The sequence below is a fragment of the Coniosporium apollinis genome, assembly GCF_000281105.1.
Source record: "Coniosporium apollinis CBS 100218 chromosome Unknown supercont1.17, whole genome shotgun sequence".
Taxonomy (NCBI): Eukaryota; Fungi; Ascomycota; class Dothideomycetes; genus Coniosporium; species Coniosporium apollinis.
Genome location: NW_006913279.1, coordinates 418,545 through 432,246, shown reverse-complemented (window position 1 = coordinate 432,246; position 13,702 = coordinate 418,545). Strand labels below are relative to the sequence as shown.

Genomic DNA, 13,702 nt, shown 5'->3' with positions numbered 1-13,702 from the left:
ATCAAGCGCCAAGCGACTGCTTCACCGGCCGAGACGGAATAGAAAATTCACTCACCCCAATCGGCACAACAGTTGCCTATGAGCCGTAGGTACTGCACCGGAAGATCAAGAGATTCTATATGGCGCTCGAGAGCTCGCCGCAGCTGCAAAAGGCAATGATGCAGCAGACCACACTCGCCAAACGCAATTCGATAATCGACTACAAGAGAAAAGCTCGTAAGTATCGGCATAGTGGGACGCAAGGTAAAGTGTGAAATATAAGAATGACTAGAGACATGAAGAAAGACCTCGGTAGCGATTACCACAAACTTGACCGAGCATGTTCACTTACACTGCCTGCTGGCATCAGCCAACGCCTTGATAGCCTGTAGGTGTAGAGTCGAATTGATATCCTCCAGCCTTGACAGGTCGTCCGGCAGCCCTTCTAACCCACCAGGAGGATCGTCTGGGAGAGTTTCTAATCGAGCTACCAGCGCATCTGGCCTGCTTGGATCCAGCCATGCCATGATCGGCTTAGAAAGGTCTCAAACCCCTCCGTAGACCACTTCCTCGTGTCTAGGGAGAAAGTCAACCCATACGCCGCTTTTCCCTAAATGGATCCGGACTCAGTGTCGCATCTGGCTAGAGAGGGAGCTACAGCTCATGTAGCCGGGTTCTGCAGAGTAGTAACTGTGCAAAGATGAGTGTTCTATGCAGGATTTGAGGAATAAAGACATCAAGGTTCTGAAAACCATGTCACGTGCCGTTGCCCAAGCTCGACATCAACTTCTGGCCTCAAGGCGAGCATTCCAAAATCTAGAGAACGATTGAGAACCCGCACCTTCTTTGCCGCTTTCTTTCACGTCGCTCTTTCAAGTACATTCGCATCAGCTCCAAGAAACTTATACACCAGTTACCAGCAGCCATGACGCGCGCACAGCAAACAATCTCCATCGGCCTCCTTATCTCCTCCGTAAGCGCTCCGTCTGCGCCTTCCACAATTAGCCTGCTAACAGATATCACCTCTCCCAGCTCTACCTCGCCTGCTTCCTAGGCCTGATACCCTTCCCCGCCAAAATCCAAGAAGAAGTCATTCCAGTGGTGCGCCTACCCTCCCCAGACCAAGGACTACAACCACATCGCCAATCGTACTAACACATACACAAGCTTCCCTTCTGGGCCCTCGTTTCCTTCGGCGCATACCTCCTCTTCAAGCTCGGCTATGGCGTGTTCACATTCAACGATGTTCCGGAGGCACATAAGGAGCTGATGGCGCAGATTGATCAGGCGAGGATGGAGCTGAAGGGGATGGGGGTTGATGTGGATTGAGATAAGCATTGCGCGGCGTTCAGGGTATTGAAAACTGGTAGAGATAGGGATACAAGACACGACTTAGGGCATCGGTGCACCTCGCATTGAATGAGCTAACAACCAGCTGCGCAAGGTGTGTCCAAATGGACAGACTATACTGAACGGACCAGTTTCTGAACATCCTGTTCATATCGCTACGAAGACCAGAGGAGACGAACCCGTCTACCATCTAGAATCTATACGCCCTGACTCGTTAGGCACTTTTGGCGCGCTATCCAAACAACTACTTGTCCTCCGAATTTCTATCCCGTCAACCGATCAACTCGCCACAGCCTCAGCCTTCTCCCCTGCCGCCAAATGCTTCATCTTTAACGCCTTCTCCGTCTCCATAAATTGTCTAATCCCAACTGGTATACCCTCAAAGAGATCCGCCTCCTGTGGGCCCATCCCTCCCACACCCCAGTTCGCCTCGCTCCCGCCCCCATCATCATCCATACTGACTGCCACATGCGCTGGCATTCCCCCCTCCGCAACCATGCTCCCACTCGCTCTGCCCTTGTCCTTCAGTTTCGCCCGCTGCTCCCGCTGCCGCTGCTTCGCGAGCTTCGACGCCGCAGCCCACTCCTCGATCTCATCTCTATAGACATCCCACACGCAATTCACGCAGCCGGACATGCAGCAGTTATCCGGCTCCTCCGGTTTCGGGGGCACGAGCACGCCTGCAATCTCCGTGGCTTGCGCCATGCGCTCTGCTTGGCGTCCTGGACCCGCGAGCCGTGTGCCGAAGACTATGCGTGCTTTGGCGAGGACTTCCTCTTTGTCGTTCTTAGGGGCTCTGGAGGCGGGGGTGGGCGCGGTACGCGTTGCGGAGGTGACTTCGGGGAGTGGCTTCGAGAGCATCTCGGCATAGAAGCCGGAGAGAGGGTTCGCTTGTTCGCCGGCGCGGGCGATGTGACTTCGTCGGTTGTTGCTTGCGGAGTGCTGTTTGCGGTGCGCTTGCGTAGCAGCCTGTAGGCCCATTGCGCGGGGCGCGGCGTGTGGCCGGGAGCTGCGCGAGGCATGGAGGCAGTGTCGTAGATAGCTCAGGGCGGCGCGTGAAGGCGCAGTGTAGAGAGGAGACTCCATAGTGACGATACAGATGTAAGGATACCGGAGAAGTTGTGGTGGAGAGGGTGGAGAGAGAGATAAAGCTCGGTAGAGAAATCAAGGCCGGACGTCATCCCACAGATCCGCATCTCGGATCTGAGCCGAGGGGCATCAACATCAACACCAGGAACAACCCATCATCAATGCATTCATTTGGCCAACTCAGAACCGGAGGGGATAGCAATCTGAAGTGTGCTACAAAAGAGCGCCGGTGAAGCCAGTTCACCCCCGAATCACGTTGGAAACAGACAATACGCGTGATTCCCGTCGCATAACGCGTCCCGAACCTCCTCAAGCAATAAATCATTCTTAATCTGCACCCGACCAGTGTAGCACGCCAAAATGTTCTCCTCACCAGCGAAGCGTCGGAAGACATCACATCCGCCCCCGGAGGCAGCCCAAGAAGGGGCAGACCGCTCGGACGTTCGTCAAACACCCACACGCGCCTCCTTCCTGTCGCCAACGAAGGCCAGCTTGGCGCGCTTCAATCCGAACCTGCTACCAAAGTCGACGCCTACTCGCTCAGGAGCGTCAAGACCAGGCAGTCAGCGTGAATCTACTTCTCGAGGGCAGCAATTACGCGCGTATGTCCTAGGTGATGCGGAGGTACCAGAATCAGGGCTTGCGGCCGTCACGCGGACGCCGAAAGACGGGCTGGCAGCCGCACCGCCGGGAACGCAGGCGCAAGGTGATAGCGTACAGGGGAACATCAACGCGCAAATTGCAAGGGAGTTGGAAACTGTCGCCCGGCGGTCATTCCTTGCTTACGAGAAGATCGTTGGAAGCGAAACACCGGCTGAGGAACAGGAGGCAGAGCTCCCGTTGACGCCGAGTCAGCGTGGGACACAAGATGTTGGGAGTCATACACCACGGGGGATACTGTATTCTTCGCCTAGCAAGCGTGCAAAGCGGAGCAAAGTGCTGGCGAAGAAGTTGAATGCGTCGCCGTCGAGGCCACGGGATAAAGCACCCAATAGAGACGAAACCGATCGACAAATCCAACCAGAAGTAGCCGCTTCTCAGTCTGAAGCTGGGATCCCCGATGCTGAACAAGCGACCGCAGCTGGCCCTGGCAAAGCCGGGCAGGTTACTGGGACCGCACATCAAGAGTCAGAAGCGAAGCAGCAGGAGAAAGACCGTTTGCTGCAAGGGATGAAAGCCCTGGAAAACCAAGTCAAGCGACTAGAGCACGCAGTACAAACGATGGACGCCGATCCACGCGACTCAGGCTTCAAGAATCCGCAGGACCTGGAGAGTCTCATCACTCTGATCAACGAAACCAATCCGGCCAGCCAACCACCCGACCCACCAAAGCAACCACCACTCTCCCAGCTTCTGAGTTCCTTCCTCCCATTCACCAAACCACTCGCCCACCGCACCGAGCCAGCGCCTCCCGCCTCAAACGACCCCATCCCCTCGCACGCGCCCCTCGCCCTCGACGACCCTCTGCCATACCTCACCCTCTTCACCCCCTTCACAATCACGTCCTCAATCTCTACGACCCCAGAAACCTCAACAGCCCCGTCCCTACAACCTCCTACCCTCCTCCACGCCCTCACCCTCACATCCCCCTCCTCCCTGCTTTCCGCAACACTCCACCTCCACATCTCACCCAACCCCGAACCGCACATCAAGAGGCTCAACCTCGCTGCGCTCTACCCATGGGCCGAGTCCGAGATCGGCGCCTGGCTCCGGCGCCGCGTGGCTGAGAACGACGTCGGCGGCGTGGGATGGGCGCTAGGCTCGTACTGGGAGCTTGCGACCAAGCGCGCGGGGTGTTGGGGGAGATGTGAGAGGGCGTGGCCGCATTTGCTTGGGCGGCAGGGTAGGGGCGATGGGGAGAGGACGGTGGCAGTGGAGAAGATGGGAAAGAGGAAGGCGGGTGGGCAGGCGAGCGCGGGGTATAACGAGCACGACACTAGGAGCGAAGGAGAAGACGGGTTAGAAGAGATTTCCGGTATCGGCGACACAATTGCCGCCATAGAAGGGTCCACGAACAAGAACGCAAGGGGTGCCGCGTCGAGGAGGGAATTGCGGCGGCACCTCGGGCGTACAGAGCTGGTTTTCCAGTCCGCGGACGTGAAGCTGCGGATAGCGTGGCGTATACAATTCGACTGGACGGGGGAAGCGGAGTCGGTTGTCCGGGCGCAGGCGGCGTTTCCGGCGGCGTGGCACGAGGCTGATGAACGGAGGTCATTGCACAAGGTTCCGGCGACGTTTGAGAGGCTGGTGAGAGAGCGGGGTGTCTTTGAGGCTGTTAGGGTTGTGGTTGGGCTACTCTTCCCCTGATCGGAACGTGAGGGAGTGAATACAGTGTTGCATGTCTTACTCAGTTTTGCCGTCGGCTTCCACTGTCGCCTCGTTGCTTTTGAAGAAACGTAACGATGTACTGGTAGAGATGAGATCCGAAAGCCTATTAATCGGGGCGATCGCATGCAGTGGTTACTTCGTGTGCTTAAAAGATGAGCAACGAAGATAAGCAACGAAGACGAGTAACGAAGATGAGATGTGATAATAATTAAAGGATGAGAAGAGTCCGTGAACGGATACAGAGTGAATAAGAGATGGGTATCTTCCGGCTCACTAAGCCTCGCCAACGCACCAGCAATGCTCCCAGCACACCACCAACTCCCCAAACACCTCAGAAGCCGGCTACAGCAAAGCCCTCTATACTCCAGTCATACCGCTCGGACCTTGACCGGCAACAAAAACAATTAATAGAGCTCCCGAGTACGCCTTCCGCTGTAATTGCACCAGTCACACTAAATAGTCAGTCAGTCGAAGCAGTGGGAGGCGGGGGTCTCTCGACGTACCGTGTTGTGAGAAGAGCCGTCGTTGTCGAGATAGCAGTATTCGTTGGCGCAAATGCGGCAACGGCGAATATAGAGCTCTTTGCAATCGATGCACTGTCTGATGTCAGCTATGCAACTTTACGACTATTTGAGGACGTGGAGCAAGCGTACAGTGGGCCCACAGCCAAAACATTCACGTTTTACGCCGATCACCTATGTGAGCGAGATGTCAGCACATGATCCCAAGATACTTGCACGCACTTACCTATTAGCGCGCCGCACCTGCTAGTGATTAGATGGCTGTCGGTTGACTATCCGTCATCAGGCTATCAACTCTCCCCATTCCTCATCCGTGTTGGCAGTCCATGTAGCCTTCCCGGATTCGAGTATGGCGTATACACTCGTGAGGCGCGCTAATAGGCAGTGCAGCATCCGGCAATCAACCCCACATGCCGTCGGTAACAGCCATCATCTCGCTGACATAGCACTTTTCAATACAGAGACCCATATGTACCTTGACATCGCGCTTGTAGCTGCTATCCAGCTGCGCCATCATATTCTCAATAGCCTCCTGCTGCTGCAGTTCCGTGCGTGTCGAGTTTGGTAGGCCCTGGTAGCAGTCCTCGTCCCACCACTTATTGCAGCGCTCGCACCATCGCCCACGGAGGCAGTCCTCGCATCTGACAATCAGCCGAGGCGGCGGGGAACCGTCGAGGGTTGCAGGCAGTTGGGCCGCGCGGATAGTGGAGGCGTGAAGGGGTGGTGGGCTTAGAAGCGGTAGATGAGTTAGAGGCGACTGGCCGAAGACTGCGGGGGTTTCGGGACAGGAGCCGCAGGTCGCGCACCCAGCGGATCCGAGGGCGATGCTTGCGACAGCGGGACGAAGATAGGTCTGCGGTTGAGTCGGATAGGCGTAGGCTGGCGAGGTAGAGGAGGCCGGAGCGGAGTGGCGTGGGCCGCGGCAGAGGACGGCATCAAAGTAAATGATGCCTTCGCAAGCCTGCAGGGTGTCTGCCCAGTCGTAGGAGGGACGTTTGGAGAAGATACGGCCGGCCGGCTGATACCACTTGTCCGTAGTCCGCGCGAGGGCAGCGGTGAGCGCTTGGGCGGACTTCTCGTTCCACTCCGCGCCAATCTGCGCACCCTGCGATGTTGTGACTCCAGAGGGGGTTGGAATTCTCGGTGGAGACCTTGTTGGCTTTGGGGGACCCTCTGCAGGCGTTGAGTCTCGAGGGCCGAAAACATACAGTGCCTTGAGCCTTGGTGTCCCCTCGGGTCTCGACGGCCTCACGGCGTAGTTCAGCGCTTGCCGAAGCTTTCTCTCGTTCAGATTCTTGACGTCACGGATAGAGAGCACTCTAACGCTGTAGCGATCCTCAGCGATAATCTCCCGCACCAGATCTGCCGGCACGCTCAGACCGTCCAGGACCAGCGTCTGCACGTTCCTCAGGAGATGCCTGCGCTCGAGTTTGGAGAAGATGCCGCGGAGGGGTCCGGAGTAGAATTCATCCTCGGTGAGCGCCTCGTCCATGCGTTCAGCGCGCCAGTTGTTTCCCCCGATATCGATAGGCGTATAGGGTACGACGGCCGACTTGACCGTCGACAGGTCGAGGTATCTGAAGACATCGGGCGTGTGTAATACAAGGTCTCGGAAGGACTTGGACGTGCGCGAAAGCGCGAGGGTGGCTGCTACGGGAAGGTAGGGTGCGGTATGGTGCAGGACTAGGGAGTTCGAGAGGAGGTCGAGAAGCGTTGCAGGCATAGAATGCTCCGATATCGAAGCCGAAGCCGAAGCCATCCAGCGGCTGGGATTGGCGGATTATGAAACTGGTAGGTGTGAGAAGAAGTGAGAGGGAAACAAACGACTGAAAAGATGGCAGATATGGTATTAGCAATTATGTAGTACCTAGGAAAGAAAAGGGGAAGGGATGGAGGGATAACCGGGATGGCCGGGTTGGGAGCAAGTTGTTGGTCTCGTGTCGACACCGTCGCATCACTTGCAGTCCCGGCCCGCGAGCAATGATGGTGTTGAGCTTGCCAGGTTATGAATCTAATCTTATCCTATCGCTGGGATCATAGCATTTAGATCTTATCGGCTAAATCTTATCTGTTAAATCCCATCGACCAAATCTTATCAATCAAATCTTATCAATCAAATCTTATCAATCAAAAGCTATCAGTCAGATCTTATCGGGAATCTGGAGTGACATGTGCGCAGCATCACGGTATCTTCGAGAATCGCGTTCGAGGCAATTGTCAGCCTCGACGTCTGCTACTAACGCCAACCTTCCCTTTCCTTTCTCTTACTTGCTTTTGAACTGCAGAGTGTCTGCAGAGTATCTGCATCTATTCTGACATACCCTTCCTAATTTCTTTCTTGCTTAAGCGTCACAGCATCAATGTCCGCGCAGCCGGCATCCCTCCAGTGGACCGCCCAATACTCCGTAGCACCATCCTCACGCTCAACTAAGCTACCAGGCGACAAGATCCTCTTACCTCCGTCAGCACTCGAACAGCTCCTCGCAGCCGCCCCCACAATCACCACCGAACCCACCTATTCTCGGCCGTATACATCCGCCTTCGACCCCTACAATCCCTTCACCTTCGCCGCTGAACGAGCAGCACGTGCCCAATTTCAGGACAGACAACAGCAGCTACCACATCCACTGACCTTCCGTCTCGTCAATCCGCAGAATGGGCGCGTCATTTATGCGGGTATCAGAGAGTTCTCCGCTGAGGAGGGCGAGGTGGTCCTAAGTTCCGTGCTAAGGCAAGCTTTGGGTATCGAGGACCCACAGGGCTCCAAGACACCAAGTCGCAGTCCAACGCCGGGCAACAGCGATGACGACGAGGCGGTGACGAACGGCGTGCAAGGTCTCGCAGTCGCCAGAAAGAATGCGCCTAGGATCACAATCCATGTGAAGGAGCTGCCCAAAGGCACCTACGTTAAGCTACGGCCACTAGAAGCCGGGTATAACCCGGAGGACTGGAAGTCGCTACTTGAGCAGCATATGCGCGCCAACTTCACAACCTTGACAAATGGGGAGGTGCTGGTGGTACCGGGCGGACGGGGAGTCGGAGGCAAGCTAGAAGAATTCAGGTTCTTGGTCGATGGCTTCAAGCCGGAAGGCGACGCAATCTGCGTTGTAGACACAGACCTGGAAGTCGACATTGAAGCTCTGAACGAGGAGCAGGCCCGAGAGACACTGAAGAGGATAGCGGAGAAGGCGCAGAGGGCGCCAGGCACTGATCAAGGCAGTTCCGCTGGCGGAAGACTTGATCTTTTCCGAGCACAATCAGGGCACGTGCTTGACGGTGAATATGTGGACTACGAGATACCTTCCTGGGATCGCTCGCAAGGTCTCGAGATCGAGCTCGGAGATGTTGAAGAGGAGGATGAAGTTGATCTGTTCGTTAGTCCGTTCAGCACGCGGCAGCGTGTCCGGCCTCGAGAAGACGAGTATGTCTTCGGCGAGTTTGAAGGCCGATATCCAAAGCGCATACGCCTTGCGCCCACCAACATCGAGCTCGAAGGCGCAGAAGCCGTTTGGGTGTCCGTCCACGCCTATGCGCCCCCCGAAACAAGCCAAAATGGTGATATGCGAAAAGCACCGAAGCATTACACCATCCGCGCCTCTCCTTTTGACCTGAGAGTCCCACCTCCGGCATCTTCAAATATACTGCCGGCTTCAAATAATATCGAACATAACCCAGATGAAGTTCAGTGCAAGAACTGCCTCCAATGGGTCCCCCAACGCACCCTCTTCCTGCACGAGAACTTCTGCCTCCGCAACAACATCCGCTGCCCCAACGGCTGCAACCAAGTGTTCCTCCGCACCAGCCCCGCCTGGGCCAACCACTGGCACTGTCCGCACGACTCCTCGTACGGCAACACGCCCCTCAGCAAAGCGAAACACAACCACCTCTACCACACGTCATACACCTGTCCCTCCTGCACCTCATCCACCATCTACCCTACCCTCCCCGCCCTAGCGCACCACCGCACGACAACCTGCCCCGGCAAACCAATCCTCTGCCAATTCTGCCACCTCCAAGTCCCGCAGGAAGGCGACCCAGACACCCCCTCCCCTGAAGCCCTCCTCACAGGCCTTACGCCCCACGAACTCGCCGATGGCGCACGAACGACCGAATGCCACCGCTGCGGCGCCATCGTACGGCTCCGCGACATGGCAATGCACCTGCGACACCACGAGCTCGAGAAACTGTCCCGCCCACAGCCGCGCGTGTGTCGCAATGCGCTGTGTGGACGGACGCTGGACGGGGTCTCCAAGACCGGTGATACGCGGGCGGGCACGAGGAGAGGGCAGGGGCCAGGGAACGACATAGGGCTGTGCAGCCAGTGCTTCGGGCCGCTCTATGTGGCGGTCTATGACCCCGAGGGGCGGGCGTTGAGGCGGAGGGTCGAGCGGAGGTATCTCAGTCAACTGCTCACCGGCTGCGGGAAAGCGTGGTGCAGGAATCCGTACTGCAAGACTGGGCGCGAGCATCTGGGGATTGGGGGCTCGGTGAGCACGAAGGAGGCGCTGCCGATGGTGAAGCCGTTTTTGGACGGGTTGGGGAGGAGCGAGGCGGATCCGGCGAGGCCGCCGCTGCATTTCTGTGTCGATGAGGGGAGTCAGAAGAAGAGAGGCCTCGCGGAGTTGCTGGCGGCGGAGGATGAGGGGGATGGTGGGTTTGGGTTTGAGTGGTGTGTTGCTGCGCTTGAGGCTGAGGGGGGAGATTTGGAGAAGGCGAGGGAGTGGTTGAGGGCTTGGGCGCCGAGTAGGAGTGAGGTGCGGTGAGCGGTCGTGTCAGTCTTAGGTGCGTAGATACTCTAGCTGCACTGCGCAGTGGAACCTCCTTGAACGTATCATGGTATAGGCGAGGACATCCTCTAGATACATCATGACAACCTTCAAGTCTGTATGAATTTGGGCCTCCTCAGCTCTCCATGATTTACAAACATGTAGCACTTATCAACATCTGTAAACTGTTTGCCTGACCGACCGAGCAGGAGTGCGAACCCTCCTATGCAAGCATCATACCTAGCTTATCTCCAATCCAAATGTCCCAGTCTATACTTAGAGATACGTCAACATGTACTGTCCGTTCTTAGGGAGCAGGGAATGGCCACGAATGCGAGGGAATATATCCCAATCCTCGATGAATAGCTCAGTATGGCTGCGTACCATGTACACTTAGCAGAAGTCGAGTGCACCAGTGCTGTTATGACTGTACTAGCATTACCATCTCAGAACGGGCTATTGTTTCTTGAAACATCTGCTCCGGTACCTGGATGAGGCATGCCCCTGCCAAGCTGCGGGGGAGCTATAAATACCACGAGGCCGAAATCCTGCAGTACCTCTTCATGTGCTTGAACGACCTTTGTGTCTTCAACTGGAAAGTCAATCGACCACAAAAGCTGACGATATTGCAGGGCGGCACTCCCATCCCTTAGACGGAGTACCCTGCATCCGATCCCCTAGGAGCTCCTCCTTGACTGCTGTCAGTGGAAAGACAGCTTACCGGCTGCCGATTCAACATGGGTACCTACAGTCCCCCAGAAAAAGTAGCGGCTCTCACAGCCGACTGGTGCGGTCGAGGCTCGCATGTTGACTTTCAAACGGATGACACCGTGCCCTTATCGCAAGGGAAGTTTCTTGGACACGGCGTCAATGGTGGCGTATACCAGACTACGTGCCGCGGGGTTGCTCTTGCGTGGAAGAGGAGGTACTGTCGCGGAGCAATCGGCTCACGGGAGCGGAACGAGATCGAAGTCCTAAAAAGACTAAACCACCATCACATCATTCACTTAGTCGGCACGTATACGCATGGCCCATTCCTTGGATTGCTGCTTTGGCCCGTAGCTGTGTGCGATCTCGCAACCTTTTTCGAAGACTACGAATATATTTGGCGTCACTCTCTGACCCTAGCAGATCCCGAGGAAGCCGTTAAGGCTGAGGCGGTTATAGACCGTTTCCATCAACTCGGTCCTAAAGAGAGTGACAATAAAGGCCTTGTGAGACTACTTTGGTACAGGGACCGCCTTTACGAAAGCTTCGGCTGCCTGGCACAGGCTGTAGCGTACCTCCACCAGCAGCGTGTTCGACATAAGGACCTTAAACCATCAAACGTTCTGCTATACCGCGAAGGATTGCGGGTGACCGACTTTGGTACCTCAACCGACTTCTCAGCATTGACAATGAGTCTCACAGACAATGGAGAACGCGGGACGCCGAAGTACTTTGCTCCCGAAGTCGCGGCGTATAAGCCAAATGGTCGAGCGGCCGACATCTTCTCTCTGGGGTGCATTTTCTTCGAAATGCTTAGCTTGTTGTTTGGAACAGAGCCCATGGAGGCATTTAAGGCCCTTCGTCCAGAAGCTGATCACTCCTTTCAAGCCAACATCCACTTGAGACATCAGTGGTACGCTTTATTGCGCATAGATAACGCGCGTTTCAAGCATCTGTTGGCTGAAATAGAGCTGATGCTCGCTGTCGAGCCGAGTCTGAGACCAAATGCAGCGGAATTAGTTGAACATTTGACACTCATCGATGGTTTTCGAAAGGACACGGACACGGATTCCAGCCGTCTCTTCGGTGCCTGCTGCCCTCCAGCATTCACCTCAGTGAGGTCCGCAGCAACGGCAGTTGATGACTTGAAGATGGATCTTGATCGCGCGACTGAAGAGCTCGACCAAGCGCGACAGAATGCCAAGCTCGCGGAAAGCGATGCAGCCCTTCTGAGGGCGCAAAAGGCGAAGCTTGAACAATGGGTACGAATAGTTCTAGCTGCCAACCCGGGGGGAGATCTCGCTGGAAGAACTGCACACGCCGAAGTCAAGCCAATGCAAGCGACGAGCAAGAGTCCAGGTACCAAACCCACGAATGTAGAAAAGGCAGAGGAAGGACATGCGCGGGCCCGAAGGGAGGCTGAAACAGAAGCAGAGGAGCAGTTGGGGATTCTACCTCCGCCAGCCTTTGAACCTCCGCCAGCCGTAGACATTGCCTCAGCAATAGCCAGTGACAGATCGTCTTCGCAGCCGCCTCCCAGACGTCGGCTTTACAACAATCCAGTGGAGTACTCACAGCGGACGAAGGCAAAGCCTGGCGTGCCACCACCACCAGCCCGTATACCAATATCTCCTACCCCCGGTGCTTCCATTCCAGCCAGCAATATGATCCCCGTGCCGCCACTGACCAGGGACACGTCCAACGCGACAACGAGGCCAGTCCCAAGGCCGCCGGGGCGCTGGGACCCGCCTCGTCCTCGCTCAAAGTGGCCAACCTCCTTGCCCGACCTGGTCACGCAATGATGGGGCGACTGCAAGCCGTCCTTACCCATTCCTCAGACTTCCCCCGCACGGACAATATGTGCTGCACGAAACCGTACTCCAGTAGAGATGCTAGTGTGAGCACTCAGCGCCGTTTACATGCAGCTTCTATGAATTCGGAGTCCGCCGGGCGAAGACCTACTGACTAGACTATCGTTACCAGGCTACGGCATCACATGTAAGCTCAGTATGAAGTCACACCGTGGTGAACGGCGCATGCTAATCCGCTTTAGTCTTTAGCCAACGTGACTGCCAAATAGCCCTCTTGCTGTCCGTGCAATGAGCTAAAAGAGGATTGCGGACGATAGCGCGCCAGCCAGGAGCTGGCAGTACCGGGCCGCCTGATTTTCAAACGAAAGTTGATGAGTATTCTTCTCCACATTATTCCAGAAGCACCTCCGTTGCCCGGCATATGCCCATGTGGTCATCCGCTCGTCTCCATGAGTTGTCAGAGTGAGCAACGACATATGTTGGAATCCTTACCGCCCGTATCAATTCCCCGCTCTGTCTTGAGCGGCGCAGTGCAATGTTGAGAGCCGGAAGCTTTACTCACAGGTCGCGCTCGAAGGAACTCGGGTAGCACCTCTCTTCCGAAACCATTGGAGATGCTACTCCTGTCCTTGTATGTAGCATGCTACAACAAGCGTCCTTTGTTACGCCCAAATGTCAACCAGTACCATATTGCGTTAGAAAGTTTTCAGGCATTCAGGCGGTCAAGCGGTTCTTGTGGGGCTCCTCAACGGAGTAAACAAGTGCTTGCTACACTGATTGAGCAAAGTTGGTCCTACATTCCCTACTATCTCGCGGCTCGGAAAGGGCGCCACTGCATTGGTTCTACACAAGCGTTTAATCCGCACACGCTGGCTCTGGGACTCTCGCGCTCCCAGTACGTTTTCAAAAACTTCACGTTTCACAGTGCCCGTAGTAATCCGTATCCGCGCAGCAGACGGATGCTGTAAGACGACTGTGGCATAATCACGCTGTGCTTCTGCAAAGAGATTCGACGGGGATGTAGTGGTGCGGCATCTTGTGTTATCTCCGATGTGCTTCACGGACAGCTTTGTAAAGAAGAAATTGTACACGCATCACCATCCGACATAATGCTGTCGGGGACTTCCGCGTAAGATGCATCCATTGAACA

At 55.8% G+C, this 13,702-nt stretch overlaps 6 protein-coding genes across 6 annotated transcripts; 4 read left to right on the top strand and 2 right to left on the bottom strand.

Annotated features, from left to right (window-relative positions):
* Positions 1-904: 904 nt before the first annotated feature.
* Positions 905-1,308, top strand: W97_04104 (uncharacterized protein; the record flags this gene model as incomplete). The annotated part of the gene is made up of 3 exons (XM_007781997.1): positions 905-952; positions 1,012-1,080; positions 1,147-1,308. The coding sequence occupies 3 exons, from the start codon at positions 905-907 to the stop codon at positions 1,306-1,308; spliced, it is 279 nt and encodes a 92-aa protein (XP_007780187.1).
* Positions 1,309-1,608: 300 nt separating this feature from the next.
* On the bottom strand, positions 1,609-2,310 carry W97_04103 (uncharacterized protein; the record flags this gene model as incomplete). The annotated part of the gene is made up of 1 exon (XM_007781996.1): positions 1,609-2,310. One exon carries the CDS (start codon positions 2,308-2,310, stop codon positions 1,609-1,611), a length of 702 nt encoding a protein of 233 aa, XP_007780186.1.
* A 468-nt stretch (positions 2,311-2,778) lies between these two features.
* Positions 2,779-4,725, top strand: W97_04102 (uncharacterized protein; the record flags this gene model as incomplete). Its single annotated transcript, XM_007781995.1, has 1 exon — positions 2,779-4,725. One exon carries the CDS (start codon positions 2,779-2,781, stop codon positions 4,723-4,725), a length of 1,947 nt encoding a protein of 648 aa, XP_007780185.1.
* A 942-nt stretch (positions 4,726-5,667) lies between these two features.
* Positions 5,668-6,990, bottom strand: W97_04101 (uncharacterized protein; the record flags this gene model as incomplete). The annotated part of the gene is made up of 1 exon (XM_007781994.1): positions 5,668-6,990. The coding sequence occupies one exon, from the start codon at positions 6,988-6,990 to the stop codon at positions 5,668-5,670; it is 1,323 nt and encodes a 440-aa protein (XP_007780184.1).
* Positions 6,991-7,627: 637 nt separating this feature from the next.
* Positions 7,628-10,030, top strand: W97_04100 (uncharacterized protein; the record flags this gene model as incomplete). The annotated part of the gene is made up of 1 exon (XM_007781993.1): positions 7,628-10,030. One exon carries the CDS (start codon positions 7,628-7,630, stop codon positions 10,028-10,030), a length of 2,403 nt encoding a protein of 800 aa, XP_007780183.1.
* Positions 10,031-10,770: 740 nt separating this feature from the next.
* On the top strand, positions 10,771-12,543 carry W97_04099 (serine/threonine protein kinase; the record flags this gene model as incomplete). Its single annotated transcript, XM_007781992.1, has 1 exon — positions 10,771-12,543. The coding sequence occupies one exon, from the start codon at positions 10,771-10,773 to the stop codon at positions 12,541-12,543; it is 1,773 nt and encodes a 590-aa protein (XP_007780182.1).
* Between the last annotated feature and the right edge of the window lie 1,159 nt (positions 12,544-13,702).